The sequence below is a fragment of the Podarcis muralis genome, chromosome 7, assembly GCF_964188315.1.
Source record: "Podarcis muralis chromosome 7, rPodMur119.hap1.1, whole genome shotgun sequence".
NCBI classification, from domain to species: Eukaryota; Metazoa; Chordata; class Lepidosauria; order Squamata; family Lacertidae; genus Podarcis; species Podarcis muralis.
In genome coordinates this window covers 90,438,761-90,465,691 of record NC_135661.1, presented here as the reverse complement: position 1 = coordinate 90,465,691, position 26,931 = coordinate 90,438,761, and the positions used below count along the sequence as shown (strand labels likewise).

At 45.6% G+C, this 26,931-nt stretch overlaps 1 protein-coding gene across 1 annotated transcript; it reads left to right on the top strand.

Moving 5' to 3' along the window:
- Positions 1-581: 581 nt before the first annotated feature.
- On the top strand, positions 582-25,461 carry CAPNS1 (calpain small subunit 1). The gene is made up of 11 exons (XM_028741821.2): positions 582-729; positions 6,592-6,820; positions 13,999-14,032; positions 15,555-15,644; positions 16,422-16,479; positions 16,739-16,803; positions 17,166-17,234; positions 18,045-18,123; positions 19,289-19,405; positions 20,393-20,451; positions 23,580-25,461. The coding sequence occupies exons 2-11, from the start codon at positions 6,609-6,611 to the stop codon at positions 23,604-23,606; spliced, it is 810 nt and encodes a 269-aa protein (XP_028597654.1). The 5' UTR covers positions 582-729; positions 6,592-6,608; the 3' UTR covers positions 23,607-25,461.
- Positions 25,462-26,931: the final 1,470 nt, after the last annotated feature.

The window sequence follows — 26,931 nt, the reverse complement described above, 5'->3', positions numbered from 1 at the left end:
TACTCACAAATATTTCTATTTAAATATATATATATATATATATATATATATTCAATATATATTCAATATATTCAAAAATAAAAAAGCCTTTTGAAACAGTCATTTAAAGGGGAAACTAAGAGATAATAGAGATTTTAAGAAAGATTGAAAACTGTTTATGCTGTATTTAAAGAACTGTTGTAAAGAAGGGGACTCACTGGCAGGGTTTGCCTAAACACAATGAAGAAAACAAACAAACAAAAAAGCTGTAATATGGGGAAGATGATAAAAAAATTGAAACGACTGTAACAATATTTAATTGAAAGATTATAAAATGTAACTAAAAGACAACAGGCAGAAGAAGTAAATACTTAAGGAACCTGAAGTTGAGGTTGGGGGAAGAAAGGTAGGGATTTATATACTATTTTGTTGAAAATTGTGATGAATATAAAATTTGTAACATTTGTAAAATTCAATAAAAACTATTAAAAAAAGAAAAGAAACAGTCATTTAACGCCGATCTCAGCCTCGTTCTCTCTCTCTTCTTTTTCTGGCACGGCAGGCGGAAATTCAACCGGTGAAGCTTTCCCCCCAGCACAGGATTCCGACCGGTGGACGGGCGCTAGGACCCCGCGGCGCCCTCCGGGCGGCTCCGCTGCAGTGACTCGCTCGGGCGTGGTAGATCCCGCAGCGGACCCGACGGAGAGCCGCCCGCAGCAGAAGCGACCCCGCAGCAGCCTCGGCCACAAGGTAAGAGGGGGGCAGATCCGGACCTGCAGGCTGGTTCTGGGCACTAACTGGGTTATTTTTCCCCTTCCAGGCAGTGGATCCCTTGGGGAGATCACGGGTGGATCCCGGTCCCCCCCCACTAACAACTACCGGGAGGATCTACTTCCTCCACTGGGCCTCCTCTGGCTCCCTTGCCCTAAATCTTGTCCACTGTCCATTTCCCCTCCCTCTAAATCCCCTGGAGCCCATTTGGACACGATCCGGCCCGCGCTAGATCCCTCCCTGCTCTCTCTCAGCATTAGTTTCCGTTTTGTAATCTACTCCCCCCGCTGCAAACTCGCCCTTCCTTTTCACACACATCTCCTCTCCTTCGAAGGAGATCTCTCACCCGCCCTAAATCATCCGGGCTGTCGTCATTGTCAACCCTACTCAGAGTAGACCCATTGGGATTAATGAACACAGCTCACCTCGGCCCATTGACTTTAATGGGTGTTTTTTTGAGTAGGCTTCAGTTGGATACAATAGTCCTCTTTTTTCTTGGACCCCCCTATATCTGGTGATTTTCCACTGGGAATGCTTTTCCTTTCCCGCCCAACTTTTTCCGTTATGGGTCCTGTATCCGTTCCTGGGATCTGTTGCCCTTGGACCCAATCCGAGGATGCTCCACAAACGATGCCTTCCAACCGCCCTTCAAAAGTTCCAGGAACTTTATGGGGTCTACAATGAGACACATATGATGTTGGGAGCGAGATAATCTAGTAAGGGATCCATTCTAAGGTTACCAGATTTCCCCCCCAATGAATCATGGGACACTTTTCAACTTCGATCGATTTTGTATGGGGACTGATTTGTAAATCGGGGAACTTTTCCCGGGAAACGGGGACGTATGGTAATCTTAATCCTTTCACCTTACAGGATTTAATACTTTGCACAAGTTTTGTCTAGGGATGTCTCCGACCCAGCCCCAAACTGCCCCAATTTAGCCCCGATCCCTGCTTCCCGGGGTTGGTCTAGATGACCCCTGGGATCCCGTCCAAATCGACAATTCTACGATTCTCACAGCTCCTTTGGCTATAGGGCTGTACACACTCTCTCTTGCTCCTAGGCAACACTATTGCAAACTCCTTCACAAACTATTACAAAATATTAGCTCCAGCGAAGTCAATAGATCCCTTTTGTCTGTGTTGAGCTGCTCTCCAAATTGGGGAGGGTTCCTCTTGTGTTGGAGCATTTTCCTCTGCTGCAATGGTCTGGATCCCGGCCCAGATCTCAAGGTTTCAGTGCAGCCATCTTCCACTTTTGTTATATTTCATGTGCGGAACCACACGCGCCAAACCATCTTTTTATTCTGAAGCATTTTTTTAATTTCCAGGAAACCTTTTTCTTTGGGGGGTGGGTGGGAAGTCTATTGCGCACAGTGGCGCTTACTCCCAGGTAAATGTGCCCAGGACCCCAACAAAGGGCAGATCCGTACATTTGAAGCATATTCAATGCACATTTAAAGAGCATGTCTTCACCCCAAGAATGCTGGGAACTGTAGATTGGCTCAGGGCGCCGCAAATGGTAGCTTTGTGAAGGGAAGCTATGGTTCCCAGGATTCTTTGGGGGGGGGTCATGTGCTTTAAATGCGCATTTGCTATTCTTTGAATGTATGGATCTGCCCACATCTTAAACATCAAACCCTTTTTTGTAACCGCAGGGAACCCTGGGAATTGTAGTCAGGGCCGTGAATCAGGAGGCTCTGGCAGGCAGATCCATAAGCGCCCGCAGAACTACACACCCCAGAGTTCCTTCCGAGGAGGAGCCTGGGACAGTTAATCCGGTTTCACTCCACCCGACAGACACGCCAGCCTGTTAGGCCTGCAAAGTTCCTCCAAACACACAAACACACAAAACCCCCACAAGACAGGAATGTTGGAAAGGACATTTCTAGCTTCCGTCTTAAACTGGTGCTCCAAAAACATTTCTTAAATGCCTTGCTTTCTCCAAACGCCAGCGATGTTTCTTAGAGGGTCCTGCTCTTAAGTGATTTTGTGTGTGTGTGGGGGGGTTAACAATCTAGTGGAAAATGACATTAAAAAGAGGAAACATGGGGTATCTGGGTCGTCTTTGCAGGTTTGGAAAGAAAAATACGGATTTTACTAGCTGGGGAGAAGGAAGTAACCAGGGAAGTCTGAGCAGTTTTATCCAACTATAATGTGCGCACGCGCACACACACACACACACCCCTGGCCAAACATGGTGTCTTCTGTATGTTTTAGACTATAATTCCCATCAGCGCTAGGTTTGGGGAGGCTGGAGGTCAGGATTCCCAGGCAATAATAATAATAATAATAATATTTTTTAAAAAAATTATTTATACCCCGCCCTCCCCAGCTCAGGGCGGCTAACAAGCAATAAAAACAAGTTGAATGAATACAACTTAAAAACAAGATTAAAATACAACATTAAAACATTAAAATGTAGCCTCATTGCAGGAGGATAAGGAAAGGAAAAAAGAAAGAGGGGGAGGGAATCAAATTGGCTCCAAGCCAAAGGCCAGGCGGAACAACTCTGTCTTACAGGCCCTGCGGTCTAGTATTGTTTAGATCTATAGTATATATCTATAGTATTGTTTAGATCTACTTTAGATCTAGTATTGTGGGAGGGTGTGGGGACAAGGAGTGCTTGGAGCAGGAAAAGCCGATTGCATTCTCTCCCCGCTGCCCCTTCCTTGTCCATATGGGATCGGAATAATTTCCGATCGCCCAAAGTCCCTCTCTGTGTCCTCTGCCGCTCGTCACCAACATTTAAAACCAGAATTCGCGCTGTTCGGGTGTGACAAGATTTGCAAATAACCCTTCCCCGGAAAGCTTGAACATGCAAAAACTAAACAAAACACAAACCAACAAAGAGTTTCATGGCACCTGTAAGACCAGCATATTTCATAGAATTGTAGAGATGGGAGGGGGGGTCCCTGGGGGTCATCTAGTTCAACCCCCTGCAAATATGGCAGAAACATCTCTGGACCCCAGTCCATTTCTACCTGAATGCAGGGTTATCCTGAGTTGCAGGTTCACACATGCACACATGACATCACGCACAAACGGAGACGCACAGACGCACATGGTTAAGGGGTGGGAATGGTTAAGATTGAGGACCAGTGCCGGATTTATGCATAAGCTAAACAAGCTATAAGGGACGCAGGTTGCGCTGTGGGTTAAACCACAGAGCCTAGGACTTGCTGATCAGAAGGTCGGTGGTTCGAATCCCCGCAACGGGGTGAGCTCCCGTTGCTCGGTCCCAGCTCCTGCCCACCTAGCAGTTCGAAAGCACGTCAAAGTGCAAGTAGATAAATAGGTACCGCTCCGGCGGGAAGGTAAACGGCATTTCCATGCGCTGCTCTGGTTCGCCAGAAGCGGCTTAGTCATGCTGGCCACATGACCCGGAAGCTGTACGCCGGCTCCCTCGGCCAGTAAAGCGAGATGAGTGCCAGAACCCCAGAGTCGGCCACGACTGGAGCTAACGGTCAGGGGTCCCTTTACCTTTAAACAAGCTATAGCTCACGGCCCCACTCTCTTGGGGCCCCCATAAAATTTAAAGGAAAAAAGAACCTGGATGTACATTTCCAAAATATAAGATAAAAAACAAATAAAACAAAACCTACCTACAGCAACCATGTTTTGTGTTGTGTGGGCTCCTATGATGTAAGTCATGGGCTCCGCCCGCTAGCCTGATCCCTTAAAAGATCACTGCTTTGCTCCTTTCTATATATAGGGTGCCTACATTCTGCATGGGCTGGTTGCAGGGCAACATGTGCAAATGGCTTGAGATCCCTATGAGGTCCATCAATTACCATATAGCATATATTCAACACAAAAAGCAGTGACCATTTGTTGTTGACAAAGGACAGCTGGACATAGAAAGGGCCCCATTACCTTCAGTTGCTTAGGACCTCATCAAACCTAAATCTGGCTTTGTTGAGGATAGTAGGAAATTAAATGCAGGAAAAGTACAAGGAGCGGTGATTACCTTTTTGAACAGTGACCATTAAGTCAAGCCTGTTTTACCCAAGCGTGGCTAAAGACCTTTCCCGGAGCTTTTCTAAATCCCCTGATCTCTTTCGTTCTTCCTGTTTCTCCAGGAGGGGGTGCGCCGCATTAAAATTGTCTCGCTACAGAGTTTGTGGAGGGAGGGGTTAACTGTTGCAACCCAGCAGCTTCCTTGTTTGCATGCTATGCCTTTGACCCCCACCCCCCTGCAAGGAGAGGTCCCATTTCATGTAAAAAACACCCCCCAAACTATTCTCAGGCACGCTAGCTTCTACGAGGCTGATATCTAGCATTTGGGTACAGGCAGAATTTTTACTATTAACCTCTTTGAGTATTTTTTGGAAAAGAAAACAGGATGGAGACATTTTAAACAACATGCCCCCTTCTTCTTCTTCTTCTTCTTCTTCTTCTTCTTCTTCTTCTTCTTCTTCTTCTTCTGCGATCCCTCGTAACTGAGTAAGATTGTCTTCTATAAACACAGTTTTATCAGTGAGTCCGTAAGTGACCGTGGAGGCCAGTTCTGGATCCACACGTCCTTCCACGGTGGGGACATTGGTTCCCAGGTGGGAGTTGATCCCGGTGTGGATTTGCCAAGCGTGCCTTCCTCTTAGCACGTTTCTCCCTTGCGTCCTGAGTTCGAGTGTCTTCAAAGCCCACGACACCTTTGGTCAAGGCTGTTCTCCAACTGGAGCGCTCGCAGGCCGGTGTTTCCCAATTGTTGGTGTTTATACTACTTTTAAAAGATTTGCCTTGAGACAATCTTTAAACCTCTTTTGTTGACCACCAGTATTACGCGTTCCATTTTTAAGTTCGGAATAGAATAGTTGCTTTGGAAGACGATCATCAGGCATCCGCACAACATGACCAGTCCAGCGAAGTTGATGTTGAAGAATCGTTGCTTCAACCCTGGTGATCTTTGCTTCTTCCAGTACACTGGCATTAGTTCGCCTGTCTTCCCAAGTGATGTGCATTATATATTAAGGGTCATAGCTTAGTTTTAAAAAGAAGTAAAGCCATAGGGGGTTCTCCCCCCCTTTTTTGGAGTGGGTGGGTGTTACACCCTGTAAATTGTTAAATAAAGGCAGGACACCCTGCTGCATAATCTATTCCAGACATCACATCCAGAAATCTATTCCAGTTTTGTACTTTACAGTGTAATCCTATAAATGTGAGTCTGAAAGAAAGAAAGAAAGAAAGGGCTCCATTGACTTCAATGGGACCTTCTCCCAGTCTGTGGGCACAGGATTATATTGTCAGTCTTCGGAGGTTTCTTCCTATTTCCCTGAAGCTTACTCAGAGATGTGTGAATTTACCCCTTAATTTATTCAGATTTTTTTAAACCCCTCCTTCAACCAAAAGGGTTCTCAGAGCAGCTTGTACAGAGTCCGGAAAAGCAACAGAATATCTCCCTGCAGGATTACTATATAACAAACACGGCACAAAGGAAAATGAGGATGGGGAGGGTAGAGGAAATTTTGGGGGGGGAATTGGGGCACAAAATGTTAAATAGTAGCTCTTATTCAAATTGGAATGGATACAGTTCAGGGACAGGAGTTGGGAACAGAATCAGATTCGCGTTACACAATAGGACTTAGGTTGGCTGGGTGTGTTACGTTGGTAAAAAAACACACTATGTAATTCTCCCCCCTTAACAAAGGAAAATAAAGACCTGCTGCTTAATTCTCTAATTTTAAGGTTCTTAGCATTAAGAAAATCTGACGAGGCGTTACATGAAATGTGTTTTACGCGTAACAAAACTTGTGACCTACGTAACACCACAATGTGCATCTTGCACAGTTGCAAGTGTGTGTGCATGTGTGTTTTAAACAAACTTTCTTTTCTCTCCAAACAGAGAAAACACTTCTGAAAATGTTCCTTGTCAAAAACTTCCTTGGCGGAGGAGGAGGTGGCGGCGGCGGCGGAGGGGGCAACATCAAGATCGGGGGAGCGAACATCAACATTGGCAATGTCATCGGAGGGTTTTTAGGTGGTGGAGGGGGGAGTGGAGGCGGTGGAGGCGGCGGCGGAGGAGGAGGAGGCGGAGCCATGGGGATCCTGGGAGGAGTCATCAGCGCCATCAGGTGAGTTAAAAAAAAAGAGTTTATTTACAATATATGCACAAACGTTTATAAAACAAACAACAGCAAAACCACAACCAAAAACAAATAAAAAAAGTATACAGTGGACACTCGGGTTGCAAACGTAATCCGTGCGGGATGCACGTTCGTAACCCGCAGCATTCGCAACCCATGTCTGCGCACGTGCGGGTTGCGATTCTGCGCTTCTGCGTATGCGCAACTGCCGAAACCCGGAAGTAACTCGTGCCGGTACTTCTGGATTTTGGCGGTCCATAACCCGAAAAAACGCAACTTGAAGTGGCTGTAACCCGAGGTATGACTGTACAAATAATCCATAACAACGTACCTAAACTTATACAAAACAAATAGCGAACAATACACACACACACACCATAATTCTGTTCTTCCTTTCTTCCAGTTGACTTCCTTCATCCTCTCTACATGGTTGTCTTTTCATTTTTAATAAACTGTCTCCATCTTAGTTTGTTATTCCCCCCCCCCCATTTTAATACAATTTTTAACTTAAGTACCATAAATTATCCTGCAGAAATTAATCGAAACAAGTCCAAGTATTAATTTGAGGTGACTGCTTTTTAAGGTGTTCTCTATGTTTCCCCCATTCTTTTTGAAATTTTTCCTAATTGCCTCTGCCAGTCTGGCCAATTCAGTGTAGTCATATAATTTATCCTGCCATTCTTTTTTTGTCGGTGTTATTTCTTTTTTTCCAATTTCTCCCAATTAGTGGGTTTATTATATTGCTCATGTAACTGGCTTGTAAATAGCCACTTGCCTGCTTACCAGGTAACCAGAAAGGGAAGATAGTGGTAGTTTTTCTTCCGATCGTCTAACACACCACAAATTATTGCAGAGGCGTGCAGGTATAAATTATTATGGCCTTATACCTAGTCTGCCGCCCCTTGCATTTAAATTCCTGAAGGGCAGCATGAAAATGGCCCAGCGATCTGGGATCCATCCAGCCACAGTGCTCACTGGATCCCACCAATCAAAATATGTCAGTTCCCTCCTGATGTGATTGGAGATTTCACTATTTAGGCTACTAAGGCAGCAGATGGATTCATCTGAGTCAAAGGTCTGACTCTGAACCCGCTTTTAGTGCCAAGACCCAGCCTGAAAAATGAGGAGGGATATGAAAGAAGAGAGGAACTCTGAGCACGTGCAAAGTTATTTTCTCCATAATCCTCAGCTGCTACATTGCACACATCTTGGATTAGGCTTCCAGAACTGAAAGAATAACTTGCAAATCAGCTCAATCCCCAATATCTTTTTTTTTTTTTTTTTTTGAAAAGAAATATTGTTTAGGAACCTGGATCTGGTGTGTGTGTGTGAGAGAGAGAGAGGGAGAGAAATATCAAGGCAAATGGCTCATATTAAGTGTCAAACATTTGCATACTTTTGTGTGTAGGGTTAGGCTGGACTGAGTCCCAAAAGCCTACAGCCCCAGAACTCACCTTCCTTATTTATTTGTTATTGATTTATTTAGAGCATTTGAATCCCGCTCCTCAGGCAAAATGGCTCCAGAGTGGCTTACATGCAGATGGTCAAAACAAGACAATTGGATACCTCAGTCGGTAGAGCACGAGACTCTGAATCTTAGGGTTATCCGTTCGAACGCCACATTGGGCAAAAGATTCCTGCCTTGCAGGGCGTTGCACTAGATGATTCTTGTGGTCTCTTCCAACTCTACAATTCTATGATCCTAAGACGGTTCCTGCCCGCCGTCTTTCAATCTAGAAAAAAAACCAATAGACAGCACACAAGGCAAACGGGATGAGGAGGGAAGAGGAAAAAGAAGAAACCAAACTCGGGCAACAGTTGTTCATGCGATGACCAGCTTGCATAGTTCAGGGGTAGGAGGTTCCTGACGGAGCTGGGCTTTGGGCAAAACTTCCTTGTCCTTTGGGTTGGGGGTTAGGTGGGTTAGGTCATTCTTCGCCAACCAGGTGGACTACAACTCCCATCAGCCCCCAACCAGCCTAGCCATGGGAGTTGTAGTCCAAAACATCTGGTTGCTGAAGACTTTTGCAGGCTCCCAGCTCCATCTTTTCCTTCTACCCAGTCCTGGAAGCCAAAGTGGTTTATGTGTGTTCTGAGGACTAAGGAAAAGCAAAGTTCTCCTCCACTGGGAAGTACCGTACTTTTCCGTGTATAAGACGAGTACAGTCATACCTCATGTTACCTTTGCTTCAGGTTGCATTTTCAGGTTGCGTCCCGCGGCGACCCGGAAGTACCGGAAAGGGTTACTTCCGGGTTTCACCACTCGCGCATGCGCAGACGCGCAAAATGACGTCATGCGCAGAAGTGGTGAATCGCGGCACGTGCAGACGCGGGTTGTGTTCTGCTCATGTTGCAAATGGGCCTCCAGAATGGATCCCGTTCACAACCAGGGGTACCACTGTATTTTTATGTGAAATTAATGTTTAAAAATTGGGGTCGTCTTATACACCGGTAGGGCAGAGGGGGGCGAGTGACTGGTTGCTGCCGTGAGTCTGAGATTGTCATCGGTCTTTGTGTGGGTGATTGGCAGCTGGTGGTGGTGTGCGATAAGACATTTGGTGGCTTTTGTTCAACAACTATGGGCAATGTTGTTGTTTGTTGTTTAGTCACGTCCGCCTCTTTGTGACCCCTGGACCAGAGCACGCCAGGCACTCCTGTCTTCCATCGCTTGGCCAAACTCATGCTGGTAGCTTCGAGAACACTGTCCCACCATCTCGTCCTCTGTCGTCCCCTTCTCCTTGCGCCCTCCATCTTTCCCAACATCAGGGTCTTTTCCAGGGAGTCTTCTCTTCTCATGAGGTGGCCAAAGTCTTGGAGCCTCAGCTTCAGGATCTGTCCTTCCAGTGAGTACTCAGGGCTGATTTCCTTCCGAACGGAGAGGTTTGATCTTCTTGCAGTCCATGGGACTCTCAAGAGTCTCCTCCAGCACCAGAATTCAAAAGCATCCATTCTTCGGCGATCAGCCTTCTTGATGGTCCAGCTCTCACTTCCATACATCACTATTATGGGCAATTCTCCCCCCCCCAAAAAAAACCTCTGGACAATTTCCCCCCATTTTCTTAATTTTTAGTTCCCCAAAATAGAGGGCGTCTTATACACGGAAAAATACAGTATTTTGCCATTGAGGACCTTTCCTTCCACTGTTTGCAGAGATGGGCTGGTAGCTGAACGGCTAGTTCGTGTTTACCGTCAGACTGGTTTGCTAGCGTGCAGGGGAACCTGGGTCAACAAGCAAAACAGCCGCCAGCAGCTGGGATGAAACCCAAGTCTTCTCTATCAGAAGAAGAGTCAGGCTTCTGTCCCAAACACGCTTACCTAGGGAGTGAGCCCCACTTAACTTTGGGACACTCCTTTCAGGGTAAACATACTGAGGATTGCAGTTATCATTGTACCACTGACAGCTTTGCTGCTGAAGTTTCGACTCTCAGGAGTAAAGTCCAGGGCTCTTGAGTGGAGGAAGGAGTTCGGGGCCACACTCACTCCTTACCTTTAAATAATAATAATAATAATAATAATAATTAATAATAATTTATTATTTATACCCCGCCCATCTGGGCGGCTTCCAACCAAATATTAAGATACAGTAATACATCAAACATTAAAAGCTTCCCTGAACAGGGCTGCCTTCAGATGTCTTCTAAAAGTCTGGTAGTTGTTCTCTTTGCCATCTGGTGGGAGGGCGTTCCACAGGGTGGGTGCCACCACTGAGAAGGCCCTCTGCCTGGTTCCCTGTAACTTGGCTTCTCGCAGGGAGGGAACCACCAGAAGGCCCTCGGAGCTGGACCTCAGTGTCCAGGCAGAACGATGGGGGGGGGAGACGCTCCTTCAGATATATATAAAGAACCATGGTACCACTTTAGAAAGTCGTGACTTCCCTCTGCCCCAAAGGATGATGGGAATTGTAGTTCATTAAGGGCACTGAGAGGCGTAAGGAGACCCTTGTTCGGCTCGCAGCGCTACAATTCCCAGAGTTCCCTGGGAAGAAGAAACAGAAATCAGCCGGGCATGTTTTGGGACTGGCACGGGTCAAATGGCGGAGATCTCTGGATACCAGGCTGGCAACTAGGGAAAGCAGAATGTCACTTAGAGAAGGATCTGAGATATTTTCTTTGGAGCTTGAATTTGTTTTATTCTGGATTGTCTGATTTGATGTTTTAAGGTGTTGTCAACTTCTTTGAGATTTCTTATTTAAAATATAAAGTGGTAAATATATGACGATAGTGATAATTATAGTTATAATAATAATAAACTTCAGGGGGGATGGAGGATGAGATTGATGGACTATGCAGAACTTGATAAATTAACAGGAAGGATTCGAAACCTGCGGGATCAGAGATTCTTAGAGGAATGGAGTAAATATACGAACTATTTGAAAAGTAATTGTAATAAACAGATTACGCTAGTAGGACTGGAAGAAGTTTTTTAAGGAGGATTATTTGAAATATTGCAAGAAAGACTATGAATTATTAGTTAATGACAATTAAGAAGAAGAAAAAAATGGTCAAAGGCCTGGAAACGATGCCTTATGAGGAGCGGCTAAGGGAGCTGGGCATGTTTAGTCTGGAGAAGAGGAGGTTAAGGGGTGATATGATAGCCATGTTCAAATATATAAAAGGATGTCACATAGAGGAGGGAGAAAGGTTGTTTTCTGCTGCTCCAGAGAAGCGGACACGGAGCAATGGATCCAAACTACAAGAAAGAAGATTCCACCTAAACATTAGGAAGAACTTCCTGACAGTAAGAGCTGTTCGACAGTGGAATTTGCTGCCAAGGAGTGTGGTGGAGTCTCCTTCTTTGGAGGTCTTTAAGCAGAGGCTTGACAACCATATGTCAGGAGTGCTCTGATGGTGTTTCCTGCTTGGCAGGGGGTTGGACTCCATGGCCTATTCCAATTCTATGATTCTAGGATTCTAGGATTCTAAGAGTAATAGTGAAATTAAGAAATGCAGAATAAGTGATAAAGAACGAAAAATAATCAGAGGTGTTGACGGAAGTCTAAAACATTGTATAAGATAAAAAGTTATGTTATATGACTGTTGGAAATATGTTAAAAAACACCAATAAAAATGTATTAAAAAAATTAATAATAATAATCTTCAGGGGCAAGGAGCCTAGGCTTTCTGTTGTGGCGACCGTAACCCAGGTCTAAGGTGCCATTCGACGATTAGATTATATATCTGAATTTCTAACACTGAGAGGGATTGAACCTCTCTGTGAATTGTCGGTCTGGGTGGGGAATGAGTTATTTCTTCCTTTTCCTGCTGAATCATCCCTGGAATTTTCCAACTATCCAGTATGCAAAAAAGGCCACAGCATGAGGCATGATGATTCCAAGTCAGCTCTGAGCTCTGAGCTTTCTGAAAGCAATGTTCCCACCATTCCAAGCTTTTCTCTGACACCTCTGAGGGCTAGAAGCTTGGTTCAAAACGTGCAAATGCACACACACACACACACACACAGAGAGAGAGAGAGAGAGAGAGACATGTTACCGTTATTTTCTTTTCTTCCTTGCATTTTGATGCCTGCTAAAAACCTTGTTTAGACCAGTCTACCCAGGTGTGTGGAAAGTTGAAGTAATTTTAATCTGTTTTAATATTCTACTTTTTATATGTTTTAAAGCAGGCATCCCCAACCTGCGGCCCTCCAGATGTTTTGGGACTACAACTCCCATGATCCCTAGCTAACAAGACCCCAGCGGTCAGGGATGATGGGAATTGTAGTCCAAAACCTCTGGAGGGCCGAAGATTGGGGATGCCTGTTTTAAAGTATCGTTGTGGTTTTTTCTAAGTTTTGCTGTTTTGTAAACCATATTAAAAAACAACAATTAAGCAGTATATATACTTTATGAAGTAAAGACACACACACAGAGAATCATAGAACTGTAGAGTTGAACGGTACCTCGGGGGTCATCTAGTCCAACCCCCTAGATCAGCCTTTCTCAAGCTGTGGGTCCCCAGATGTTCTTGGACTACAACTCTCATCACCCCTAGCTAGCAAGGCCAGAGCTCAGAGATGATGGGAGTTGTAGTCCAACAACATCTGGGGACCCGCAGGTTGAGAACTGCTGCCCTAGATCATACGCGACAAATGGCCACCCAACCTCCATGGAAGATGGAGCAAGCTTGTTTTCTCCTGCTCCGGAGGGTAGGACTCGAACCCATGGCTTCGAGTTACAAGAAAGGAGACTCTGACTCAACATCAGGAAGAACTTTCTGACAGGAAGAGTCGTTTGACAGTCAAACAGTCTCCCTTGGGAAGTTGCAGACTCTCATTCTTTGGAGGTTTTCAAGCAGAGTTTGGATTGCCGTCCATCAGGGATGCTTTAGCTGAGATCCCTGCATTGGAGGGGGTTGGACTAGATGACCCCAGGGTCCCTTCCAACTCTACGAATCTATAATAATAATAATAATTTATTATTTAGACGCTACCCATCTGGCTGGGTTTCCCCAGCCACTCTGGGCGGCTTCCAACAAAATATTAAAATACCGTAATACATCAAACATTAAAAGCTTCCCTAAACAAGGCTGCCTTCAGATGTCTTCTAAAAGTCTGGTAGTTGTTGTTCTCTTTGACATCTGACGGGAGGGCGTTCCACAGGGCGGGTGCCACCACCGAGAAGGCCCTCTGCCTGGTTCCCTGTACAGTCATACCTCAGGTTGAAGTAGCTTCGGGATAAGTATTTTCGGGTTGTGTGCTGCGGCGACCCAGAAGTAACAGAGCGCATTACTTCCAGGTTTTGCTGCTTGCGCATGCGGTCAAAATGACGTCACGTGCATGTGGAGAAGTGGCAAATCGCGACCTGTGGACGCGGGTTGCGTTCGCTTCTGGATCCCGTTCGCATCCAGATGTACCACTGTAACTTGGCTTCTTGCAGTGAGGGAACCGCCCGAAGGCTCCCGGCGCTAGACCTCAGTGTCCGGGCAGAACGATGGGGGTGGAGATGCTCCTTCAGGGATACTATGATTCTATGAACTCCTCTGTGAATTCTGGAAGAGCAGGATATAGCTTTTGGGTGAGGCCCAGGGAAACCTCAGTTGGGGCTGATGGGAATTGTAGTCCAGTTCAGCAGGGTTTGTATTGAATCATCCATTCCCTTGGCAATGCTTTGAAAGACCCACCGCTGATCACGTTTATCTTTTCTCTCCTCCATGCCTGCCGTCCATCAGTGAAGCAGCCGCTCAGTACAACCCAGAACCACCGGTAAGTCCTTCATTTCCATTTTTTTTCTTCCCTCCTTTTTCTTTTTTAAATATATCTTTATTAATTTAAAATAAATACATTGATGAAAAACAGGTGTACATAGACGTAAACAAACATACAACCAACCAAACTAATAACAGAAAAATCAAAGCAACCACTACACCATAAGAAGATTAATTTAATTATCATCATATATACTCCTGGTATTGAACACAATTGTCAGGGGTTCAGGAGCAGAGGCAAGGGCAAGGGAGGAAACAGAGAGCGAAGGGGAGGAGGCAGAAGAAAGGATGAGCGATGACGACGACCCGAGATCTCCGAGTCTCTCCAGTGAGTCGGAGGATTCACAGAAAGGAGCACCAGTGGCCAAGGCAAGGGGGGAGTTTAGGGGGGCACCCCAGGGAGATAGAGCCAGAGGGGAATCAGAGGAGAGCAGTTGGAGATCGGGTCCAGCGTCACCGCCAGAGAACAGGGAAGAGGAAAGGAGCCAGGGGGCAAGCGCTGGCAGCTCACAGCAGGAGGGAGGGCACGAGTCAGGGGTGGCCACACCTCCATCTGGGAGCGAAGAAACGGTTAGACGGAAGGTGGAAGGTTGGGCGCGCGCGCCAAGTTCAAATGCACAGGAAGGAGGCGCAGTAGGCAGCCCGGAAAGAGAGCCGGGTCCTAAAGCCCGGCGCAAGGAGACAGGAGAGTCCGGGGGGTCAGCGTCCGAAGAATCCCGGAAGGAAGAGACCCAGGGGGGCAGAGGGACCCAGAGAAGAACAGTCAGGCGGAAAAGGTGGAGCAGGGCTAGGATATTAAGTTGGTGTACGAGGGGCGGAGATTCAGACGGAGCTTCGCCGATCTAGCTACTAGACGTAGGGTTGCACGCAGCAGCTTGAGAATGGAAACTGTAACTCAATAAAGACTTTTACTTAATGACCGTTGGTTAGCGTGATCCTCTGTGAGCTAGGATCTTGAAGCAACCCTGACAACAATTATAACATTTATAGAAAAGAAATTAAGAACTGACTTCCAATTAATCTCACTGTACTTTGTCTATCCATTACATTACACCGCACAGTTACATATTTCTTATATAATTTCTTTCTACCTCCCTACGAACTTATATTTATACAATGCAGGGATCAGTCTAATTCTGCCAAGATGTTTCCTATTATTCCATAGTTTTCTAAATATTATTTAAAGATTCTCCAATCCTTGTAGACTTTTTGTTTCGGGTGGCCTCTTACTCTTCCTGTCGCTTCCATTTTTCTTGCTGCGCAGCATTCATTGCCGCTTGCGCTGGAGACAGGATACTGGGCTGCCGATTCAGGAAGCTGCCAAAAGTTTGATTTTGGCCACTGCCTGGGATTTTATTGAATAGAATTGGGCAGGCTGGGTCCGTCCCTCCCAGCCTACACTGCTCTCAAGCTTTCAGGCATGGGATTTCTCAAGTCCTCCTGGACGTCCTGCACAGGTTCTCTCCCTCCAAGCTACAGCCCTCGTCCAATTCCGTGTTTCTCTGTTTCTCTCTTCTCAGCCTCCTCGCAGCCACTTTTCCAACATTGAAGCCAACGAAAGCGAAGAACAGCGGCAGTTCCGGAAGCTCTTTGTCCAGCTGGCGGGAGACGTGAGTGTTTCTGTTTCTCTATCCACCCCCCCCCCACCGGTGGCCTTTCCGTAAACACTGAGGACTAGCCTGATGTGTCAGATGGCAATGGTGGTTGCTCGTGAGTAACCAGTCAGGACTCCCGACCTGTCCTTTACAGGTTTTATTTTGTTGGTTTTTTCCAAATTTTTTTTATTGATTTTCACATTTACCACAAGGAAAAAGGAAAAACATTAGAAAACAAAGAAGAAGAAAAGACACAAAAAGGAATTATTACTTCAAATCCCTAATTTCATTACATTGAAATCTGACTTCCTCAAATCCCCTCTAACTGAATTTCATTATATCACCTTTTTAATACTTCTCCAAATTCATATTTCTAATGATATTAACTCCTTTCATTTACTAACTTCTTCTCTTTTATTGATATTCTAATCATTAATATTTACTAGCACATATTCTTATTCTACCCCTAAGCCTATTAATTTCTTCCAATAATTTTCTATTTATCTTATATTACAGTATTTAGCTAAATATTCTTTAAATTTCTTCCAATCCTCTTGTATCTCCACTTCCTTCTGGTCGCGGATTCTTCCAGTCGGGTCGGCCAGCTCCAAAAAGTCCAACATCTTCATCTGCCATTTTTCTATTGTTGGTATCACTTGCTATTTCCGCTGCAGTTTTCTCTGTGAACTCGTCTGAGTAAAACACACATGGGAAATGCAAAACAACTTTCTCTAGGCTCTGAACTTTCCCTTTTGCGCTGCAGCTGACACCATTCCCTTTCTTTTGTCCTAGGACATGGAAGTCAGCGCTACAGAACTCATGAACATCCTCAACAAAGTGGTGACCCGGCGTAAGTGGAAGAATAGTTTCCTTTGGGGCCTATAGGGGTGGTATTGGGAGCCGGTGGAATGCCAATACTGATGGGAGTGTCTCATATTTATTATTTCAGTAGCTATTAACCCTTATTATCCCCAACCATTGGTCATGCTGGCTGGAGCTAGTGGAAGATGAGGTCCCAACAGCCAAGTCCCATCTGCCCCAGCTGGATGGCGCTTCCGGCTTCTGATTCCACCATTGGTCTCAACCCCCTTTTGCCTCTTCCTTTCCAGATCCGGACTTGAAGACGGACGGCTTTGGGATTGACACTTGTCGCAGCATGGTGGCCGTCATGGACGTATCCTCTTGCCAGCTGGGGATCTGGGTTTGGGTTTTGCTCCCTCTGCATTCACACACACACACACACACACAAACACGCCCCGTATTTTTTGCTCCATAAGACTCACTTTTTTCTTCCTAAAAAGTAAGGGGAAATGTCTGTGCGTCTTATGGGGTGAATGCCTGGTCCCTGGAGCTGAATTGCCCAGGGGGGGAAAGCAGATTATTGTGCTTTTGAAAGAAGGAAGTGGGTGTTGAAACAAAGCCACTGACCTAGTTTTTAGAGGAGGAAAACAAGGAAAAAATATTCTGAACGAAACAGTGGATGTGTGATTTTTGTGGTGCTTGTGGCTTTTTGCTCCTTGACTGTGCCCTGTGCAGAGCGACACAACCGGAAAACTGGGCTTTGAGGAATTCAAGTACCTGTGGAACAACGTCAAGAAGTGGCAGGTAAAATGAAATTTTCTTTATTTTTTTGCATCTAGCACACTCCTTTTTTGGGATGGGGCTGTGGCAGGGTGGATTTGATTTAAATCAAATTGATCTAAATCACAATTTAAATCACTAGTCAGTAAGACTTGATTTAAATCATTTGTTTTACAGAAAGGTTCAGCCTTGCTGGCATCCCCTTAATATGTGCAACCAGAGGAAGGTTTCATTTTTGGAATCATAAATTTTCAGAGTAGTTTTTACAGTTATGTCAGAAATGACTGATTTGGTTATACTATTGGAAATACACAGGCAGGTAATTACAAAATTGTTTAAATTTGGACAACTTTTGTGCTGTACTTCATTGGAAGGAGAAAAATAATCATTTCCTTCATAACAATTCAAACAATTTATTTAACTAAAACAATAACATTATAGCATATGTATCCATGTTTGTTAACCGATGTGGTTAAACGATTTTTTTTTTTTTTTAAAAAAAGCTTAGACTGAGTTTTAGCACACATGAAAAACTTAAATCAAATTCCTTTTTCCTGATGAATAGCCTTTGGACTATAATGTAACTTAAACAGAAAACTATCTTTAGAAAGATTTTTCCTCCAAAAGCATTTTATTTTAAAAATCTGATTTAAGTTAAAAAAAAAAGATTTTTTAAAATTTTATTTTAAAGAAATCATGGATTTTTATCCACCCTGGGCTGTTGTGGAGTCTTGGGTTGGTGAGGACATTATTCCGTTTAGCTGTCCTATTTGCCTTACCTGTCTTTTTGCTCTCCACCCCCCACCCCCAATTTTGGGGTTTTCCGGACATCAGTGCATCTACAAGCAATTTGATACTGATCGATCTGGAACCATCGGCAGCAGCGAACTCCCAGGAGCCTTTGAGGCAGCAGGTAAGGGGCAAACGTGATTGGGTACCTAAAAAACGCCATCCACACCATACATTTAACGCACTATGGCATCATTTTAAACAGTCCTGGCTTCCCCCAAAGAATTCTGGGAGCTGTAGTTTGTTAAAAGGGTGTTGAATCCCTAGCCGGAATTAAGATTGCCGGAAGAAATATCAACAACCTCAGATATGCAGATGACACAACCTTGATGGCAGAAAGTGAGGAGGAATTGAAGAACCTTTTAATGAGGGTGAAAGAGGAGAGCGCAAAATATGGTTTGAAGATCAACATCAAAAAAACGAAGATCATGGCCACTGGTCCCATCACCTCCTGGCAAATAGAAGGGGAAGAAATGGAGGCAGTGAGAGATTTTACTTTCTTGGGCTCCATGATCACTGCAGATGGTGACAGCAGTCACGAAATTAAAAGACGCCTGCTTCTTGGGAGAAAAGCAATGACAAACCTGGACAGCATCTTCAAAAGCAGAGACATCACCTTGCCAACAAAGGTCCGTATAGTTAAAGCCATGGTTTTCCCAGTAGTGATGTATGGAAGTGAGAGCTGGACCATAAAGAAGGCTGATCGCCGAAGAATGGAGGCTTTTGAATTCTGGTGCTGGAGGAGACTCTTGAGAGTCCCATGGACTGCAAGAAGATCCAACCTCTCCATTCTGAAGGAAATCTGCCTTGAGTGCTCTGAATCGAGACCTGCTCTCTGACTTATGGAATATTCAGAAATGGCGAAACGTACCGGAATATAAGAAATCAAGATAACAAACTTATAAAATAATGGAAATGGTTTATTGAATATTTACAGATAAATTGCAAACAGATAAAAACATTATTATTGTAATAACCTGCAGTTTCATAAGAGGATATATTTAAAGCAGATAATTAAATGAGTTTGGATATGCAGAAGGTATTAAGAAATAAATTTAAGGAACCACAGAAAGGGGGGGGGAGGAAGTCAAAAACTTTGAAATGTTAAATTGATGGTAAAACTAATGAAATGTATAAACCTGAAAAGTATAAACAACAACAACAACAACAACAACTAATAATAATAATAATAATAATAATAATAATAATAATAATAGTAGTAGAGCTGTTCTCTGACTAGCTCGTCCCTCTTTCCTGCCCTCCAATTCCCCCCCCCCTTTCCTTTCCAGGCTTCCGGCTGAACGAGCAGCTGTACAGCATGATCGTGCGCAGATACTCGGATGAGAACGGGAACATGGACTTTGACAACTTCATCAGCTGTTTGGTGCGCCTGGACGCCATGTTTCGTAAGTCGGCGTCGCCGAGGGTTCTGCCGGAGGGGTCCCTCATGGGTGACTTGTTTCCTTTCCAAATAAAACTGTCTCGAGCAGCTTCTGGTTTCGGCTAGGGTGCCTCTGGTGACCCCACCCTGAGGCTGGCTGCCTTTGCACGGGAGTCCTTGCACCCGCTTGTGCGAATGTCGACATGGCCTGGGTTGAGGGCATCACTGATCCCTGACTTCAAGGCTATGGCTTTTAAGTGCAGAACCACATCCTTCCGTGATGATACAGTAATATCTCGGGTTAAATGTGCTTCAGGTTGAGCGCTTTTGGTTTGCGCTCCGTAACGACCCGGAAGTAACGGAACGCGTTACTTCCGGGTTTCTGCGCATGCGCAAACGGTCAAAATAACGTCACGCGCATGCACGGAAGTGGCGAATCGCGACACACGCAGACGCGGGGACTCGGGTTGTGTTCGCTTCAGGATGCGAACGGGGATCCGGAACGGATCCCATTCGTATGCAGAGGTACCACTGTATTAACTTATGGTCTTTGTTTGTGGTTTGGGAGCTGCACGGTCAGGGGAAAAACAATGCTGTCCAGGGTTGTAAAGACTGTGGAGAGAATAATTGGGTGCGCTCTTCCCACCTTGGATCAAATCTACGCTTCCAGGTGCCTTAAGAAAGCTGCAGAGATAGCGCAGGATAGTGCGCACCCTGGAAATGATCTCTTTCAGCTTCTGCCTTCTGGGTTATAAAGACTAGGACTAGCCGGCTGAGAAACAGTTTCTACCCAAATGCGATTCTGGTTTTAAACACAGTGTAAGGTAGTCTCTGTGGGAGTATATTGTATTTAATTATGGGGTATCAGAGTTTTTAGGGGGCTAACCAGGCTGGGATCGCTGGGATAGCAGGCTTGTTGGTTTCAGAACGTCTGGTGTAGATTTTCGATTTCGTTGTTCTGTATGGGACAATGACAATAAAGATTATCGTATCGTATCCGTTCTGCTTTCAGGTGCCTTCAAATCTCTGGACAGGGATGGAAGCGGGCAGATTCGTGTGACCTTAAAGGAGGTAAGGAGAACGTCTGACTCTTGTTCCACTCCAGGGCAAGGGAGCTGAGCAGGAGGAATCCGCCGAGTGTGGAAACCCAGCAAGGATCCAAAGATGTTGGGGACAGAAGGGTTAGGGTTAGGAAGGAGCCGAGCAAAAAACGACCACATGCATTTATTGTTTATTTGAAAGCATTTATAAAACCGCTTTTTAAAAAGCGCCACTAAGTGCAAAAAGCGCCACTAAGCCCAATTCTGGGCTGCATCAATAGGAGTATAGCATCTAGATCAAGGGAAGTAATAGTGCCACTGTATTCTGCTCTGGTCAGACCTCACCTGGAGTACTGTGTCCAGTTCTGGGCACCACAGTTCAAGAAGGACACTGACAAACTGGAACGTGTCCAGAGGAGGGCAACTAAAATGGTCAAAGGCCTGGAAACGATGCCTTATGAGGAACGGCTAAGGGAGCTGGGCATGTTTAGCCTGGAGAAGAGGAGGTTAAGGGGTGATATGATAGTCATGTTCAAATATATAAAAGGATGTCATATAGAGGAGGGAGAAAGGTTGTTTTCTGCTGCTCCAGAGAAGCGGACACGGAGCAATGGATCCAAACTACAAGAAAGAAGATTCCACCTAAACATGAGGAAGAACTTCCTGACAGTAAGAGCTGTTCGACAGTGGAATTTGCTGCCAAGGAGTGTGGTGGAGTCTCCTTCTTTGGAGGTCTTTAAGCAGAGGCTTGACAACCATATGTCAGGAGTGCTCTGATGGTGTTTCCTGCTTGGCAGGGGGTTGGACTCGATGGCCCTTGTGGTCTCTTCCAACTCTACGATTCTATGATTCTATGGTGCACAACGTAAAAAATGAACAAAATCAGAATCGTACAGTTGGAAGGGATGCAGGAATCGCAGCGGAAGCATCCCTGAGAGATGGCTGTCCAACCTCTGCTTAGAAACCTCCAAGGAAGGAGAATACTGTATTTTTCGCTCCATAAGACTCACTTTTCCCCTCCTAAAAAGTAAGGGGAAATGTGTGTGCGTCTTATGGAGCGAATGCAGGCTGCGCAGCTATCCCAGAAGCCAGAACAGCAAGAGGGATTGCTGCTTTCACTGCGCAGCGATCCCTCTTGCTGTTCTGGCTTCTGGGATTCAGAATTTTTTTTTTTCTTGTTTTCCTCCTCCAAAAACTAGGTGCGTCTTATGGCCTGGTGCGTCTTGTGGAGCGAAAAATACAGTATATCACCACCCGAGGGAGTCTGGTCCATTCTCAAATGGCTCTTGCCATCGGGACGTTCTAACTAATGTTCAGTCAGAATCTTTCACCGTTTGTGGGATTCTGGGAACCGTAGTTTGTTATGGCTGCCGAGAGTCCTTAGGAGAACCCTCCAGTCTGGAGGGTGGCAACACAAAAACAGGCCTTTTCTGTGGTGGCTCCCTGTTTGTGGAATGCCCTACCTAGGAAGGCTCGCTTGGCACCTTCATTACAAGTGCCAGCTGAAAACTTTCCTTTATAACCAGGCCTTTGGCCTTAAACTATCTGTGGCCTGGGATGGTTTTAACGTATTTCTCTTTCCTCTTGGTTTTAATGTATTTATGTGGGGCTGATTGTAAGTCGCTTTGGGTTGCCCTGGGCAAGATAAAACAGCTAACAAATTTAAAGAATAATAATAATGCCCTCACAGGGCTACAGTTTCCAGAGTGGTCCAACTGCCAATCCCTCTACCCAGGGAATTCTGGGAGTTGTAGCTCTGTGAGTCTCCTAACGACACCCTTAATGGACTACAGTTCCCAGGATTCCCTGGGGGAATCCATGGCTGTTCAGAGCGGTGGGGCACGGTTTTCAACGCACGGTGCAGACGGGGCTTATTTTCCTGGGCCCAGCAGAAAGAGAAGGGAGCAACTGAGTCTCCCGTTGATTTGCCGGAGGCAAACTTGCTCTAGTTTGGCTCAGGAAAGGCTTTTGCCATGAGCTCTGCTTCCGAGGAGGGAAATCAAAAACGAGGAGATGCTGGGGCGTAAACAGCCTATGGGTGAGACGGGGAGATATGGGGCAGGATAGGGGAGCAGCAGACCGGCTTGCAGGAGACGGAGAGATAATAATAATAATAATAATAATAATAATAATAATAATAATAATAATAATTTTTATTTATATCCTGCCCTCCCCAGCCGAAGCCGGACTCAGGGCGGCTAACAACACTAAAATAGTGCAACATTCTAAAAACATTATAAAAAATAATTAGAATCATAGAATCATAGAATCATAGAATCATAGAATCCTAGAGTTGGAAGAGACCACAAGGGCCATTGAGTCCAACCCCCTGCCAAGCAGGAAACACCATCAGAGCACTCCTGACATATGGTTGTCAAGCCTCTGCTTAAAGACCTCCAAAGAAGGAGACTCCACCACACTCCTTGGCAGCAAATTCCACTGTCGGACAGCTCTTACTGTCAGGAAGTTCTTCCTAATTAAAATCAAAATTGATGGCAACCATAAACTAAAGTTCTGTAAAGATTGCCAAAGGAGGGAGTCAGGCTGTGCCCTGGCCAAAGGCCTGGTAGAACAGCTCCATCTTGCAGGCCCTGCAGAAAGATGTCAAATCCCGCTGGGTCCTGGTCTCTTGTGACAGAGCGTTCCGCCAGATCGGGGCCAGTACTGAAAAGGCCCTGGCTCTGGTTGAGGCCAGCCTAACCTCCCTGGGGCCCGGGACCTCCAAGATGTTTTTATTTGAAGACCGTAAGTTTCTCTGTGGGACATACCAGGAGAGGCGGTCCCATAGGTACGAGGGTCCTAGGCCGTATAGGGCTTTAAAGGTTAAAACCAGCACCTTAAGCCTGATCCTGTACTCCACCGGGAGCCAGTGCAGCTGGTATAGCACCGGGTGAATGTGATCCCGCAGCGAGGACCCCGTAAGGAGTCTCACCGCGGCATTCTGCACCCGCTGGAGTTTCTGGGTCAGTCTCAAGGGCAGCCCCACATAGAGCGAGTTACAATAATCCAGTCTGGAGGTGACCGTCGCGTGGATCACAGTGGCTAGGTCAGGGCGAGAGATGCAGATGGGGAAGGAGTTGGGCTGCTGAGATGCTTTGATGATGAGGACTAGAAACCTGGAGAGGATGTGGAGAGTGACTTTCTTCTTCTTTTCCCCAGTGGCTGCAGCTCACCATGTATTCGTAAGGCCGGCCCGCCTGTGGGATCGCGCTCCCCACCCTCCGACATCACCGAGCCTATGCTGGACTGTTTTTAGAACTTCAATGCCACATCTGCCCAGCAGTCCTCCCTGCGACGCGGGACAGTCTATAATAAATCCCTTTCTTTTCTTTTTCCAGTTTCTCTTCCACTCCCTTTGCTAAGCAAAACAACAACAGGGCCCCCCCTTTTACTGTGTTTGTTTTATTTTGCATTTTTAACCTCCATTAGAAAAGCAACTGCTAATACAGATTTACGTTAACTGTTTTGTTTACTAACAACGGATGGGTGTCTTTTTGAAAGAAGCCTCCAGTTTGCAGTGGTATTTGTTTTTCCTTTCCCCAGGCTGGCTCGGTTTACCACGGTGCCCGTGCAGATTCTATAATTCACTATAGTTTCGCGATGGAACAATTGCCTTCATTTCAGGAACTGGACACCTGAGAGGGCCTGAATATGAAATTCTTACCCCTAGCAAAGGCACAGCTCTCTTTGGGGGACCTGTGTCTGGGCTGGTGGCAAGATCGCAACGGCGGTTGCGTGTGTTCTGTGTGCGAATTCTGCACTGTGGCTGGAGTTTGCCCCCACTAATCCTTGAGAACCATGCAGGAATAAAAAATCCATCGCTTCCTGTTGTCTGCCATTTTAACTCCATTTGTTATGGGCAAGTTAGGTCAGGAGTGTTGTGATGGGAGTCCGACTAGACTGACGTGAAGGCAACAGCACGCACCCCACAAATGAAGGAAATCGCCCCGCCCCCCATTTATAAACCGGGGAGTGATCCCCTGTAGCACTTTGCATGGATGCAATTTCAAAAGCAATAGGTCAGTAGCAGCTGAAGTCCGCCCAAAACTATTTAAGGAACGCCAGTTATAGAGGCTTGTAGTTTATTACAAAATATTTTTAAAAAATCAAGAAACAGCTGGTATGATTCTGCCCAAGGGCAACTGCGAAATGTTTGCTTTGTGCAACCACAGTCTTCCTGGCAGTTTAAAAACAATGTACCTTTTTATTTTATTTTTGCAGATTGCATGGAGACTAGACTGCCATGCAGAGTCTCCCCCCTAAGCTCTATACTCGCAATACATATGCAATTTCTATGCATGCATTTTGAAGGAATAAAAGAGTAGAAAGACAACTGGTTCTCTCTCTCTCTATATATACAGTATATTGTGCCTTGAATGATAAGTATTCCTAGAACAGATTTCCTTGAACATGTTGCTCTATCACCTTCTAGTGGCCCTACTTGGTATTACAGTAGAGTTTTCCCAACTTGGGAATCCAGAAAACTGGTGAAAGAGTTTTGTTTGGTGCCTTCCCATTTTTAACCTGGAGAGAATTCCCCCCCCCCCCCCAGTATCTGCCACTAGTGCTGAATTTCGGAACGTGGTTCTTTGAAATCAAACAGTTCTCAAGTCCGGATTTTTCAGATACTAGCCCTGGAGGGATGTCCAAATAAAAACATTTTTTTACGCCTGCCCAGTCCAACATCCTGTTTTGATGGGTGATGACGAGGAGAGTTTTGTCCTGCATTGGATTATCATAATTTTTTGTAAATTTGTCTAATTTTGAAAATTCGAGCAGCTGTGGGAAAAGGATCCCCTGCTGTCTGTCCCACTGGGACCTGGTGAAAGAGCTGTTCCAGCCAGATGAAGAGAATGTGTGCCTTTGATTTTTATTTTTTTAAAAAGATATCCAAGACAGGGAGGGGGGGGGGGTTGCCTTTCTGTCGGGTTGCAGAGAGAAACCCTTGCCTCAAAAATTTGCCAGTTGCCTGTGCCTCTTCCTCTCCCAACACTCCCTCTGTTTTCTAAACGCAAGAATAAAAGTTGTGCAATGAGAACAATCCGCTCCGGGCATCCGTGTTTTGTCCCTGTTGTTGGCAAACCCGATGGCTTAATGCCTCCTCTTCTCGCTGAACAGATTCTGTTTGTTCAATTCAGACCTGGGGGGAAATTGTGTTAAGTTTATTTATCGCATTTACATCCTACCTTCCATTTCAAGTATAGCTCAAGGCAGCAGACATGGCTCTCCCCACCTCCTCGTTTAATCCTCACACCAACCCTGTGAGGTAGGTTAGGCTAAGAAGCAATAGCGCCCCCAAGGTTACTGTAGTAAGCTTTGTTGTCAAGGGAGGGATTTGAACCCAGCTCCTGGTCTGGCTCCATGATCACTGCAGATGGTGACAGCAGCCACGAAATTACAAGACGCCTGCTTCTTGGGAGAAAAGCAATGACAAACCTGGACAGCATCTTCAAAAGCAGAGACATCACCTTGCCAACAAAGGTCCGTATAGTTAAAGCCATGGTTTTCCCAGTAGTGATGTATGGAAGTGAGAGCTGGACCATCAAGAAGGCTGATCGCCGAAGAATGGATGCTTTTGAATTCTGGTGCTGGAGGAGACTCTTGAGAGTCCCATGGACTGCAAGAAGATCCAACCTCTCCATTCTGAAGGAAATCAGCCCTGAGTGCTCACTGGAAGGACAGATCCTGAAGCTGAGGCTCCAAGACTTTGGCCACCTCATGAGAAGAGAAGACTCCCTGGAAAAGACCCTGATGTTGGGAAAGACGGAGGGCACAAGGAGAAGGGGACGACAGAGGATGAGATGGTGGGACAGTGTTCTCGAAGCTCCCAGCATGAGTTTGACCAAACTGCGGGAGGCAGTGGAAGACAGAAGTGCCTGGCGTGTTCTGGTCCAGGGGGTCACAAAGAGGCGGACACGACTAAATGACAACCTGGTCTGATGTGGGAACTCTGCCATTTTCACTTGATAGACTAGCATGCCATGCTATAGTTCATTCACACCAGTGGGTGTGACGTGGCACAACCGCGAATGTTGGATTATTTCTGGAAGCAATTAAGACGTACATTAGGGCTCAGCTTCCAGTGGATTCTCAGAAGTGGCTTTCCCGTTGCGTGAAAGCTCAAATAAAATGCAGAAATCAGTAGGGAAATAAGCCGCTGTGCCAAATGTAGCCTTAAAGGTCATAGGAGCGCAGAACGGTAAATGTGGAAGGCACCCTAGGGGTAACCCGGCCGCTGTGATGCGGGTATGCGAATAATCCCTAACAGTTGGCCATCCAGAGAGACATTTGGAAATCTAAAAAAGATTGGTGTGGGTACCACGTAACACCCGTTTAATACTCAGAAGCAAAACTGGTGATGCTCAAAATATCCCAAACAGCACGTGAAACACACACGCTCCAAAAAAGATGCAGTCAAAAAAACAAAAACAAAGGGGCAGCCCCTTTGGCAAACATTGGCAACCCTTAAGCCCCCAAAAGCAAAGAGAATCTTTGTTGTCGCTGCCAGCTT

Excerpts from the sequence above, each read along its gene's own strand:
- CAPNS1 (XM_028741821.2), top strand. The coding sequence starts at position 6,609 with ATGTTCCTTGTCAAAAACTTCCTTGGCGGAGGAGGAGGTGGCGGCGGC. Across the intron at positions 15,645-16,421 it reads TTGTCCAGCTGGCGGGAGAC|GACATGGAAGTCAGCGCTAC; the intron begins GTGAGTGTTTCT and ends CTTTTGTCCTAG. Across the intron at positions 16,480-16,738 it reads CAACAAAGTGGTGACCCGGC|ATCCGGACTTGAAGACGGAC; the intron begins GTAAGTGGAAGA and ends CTTCCTTTCCAG.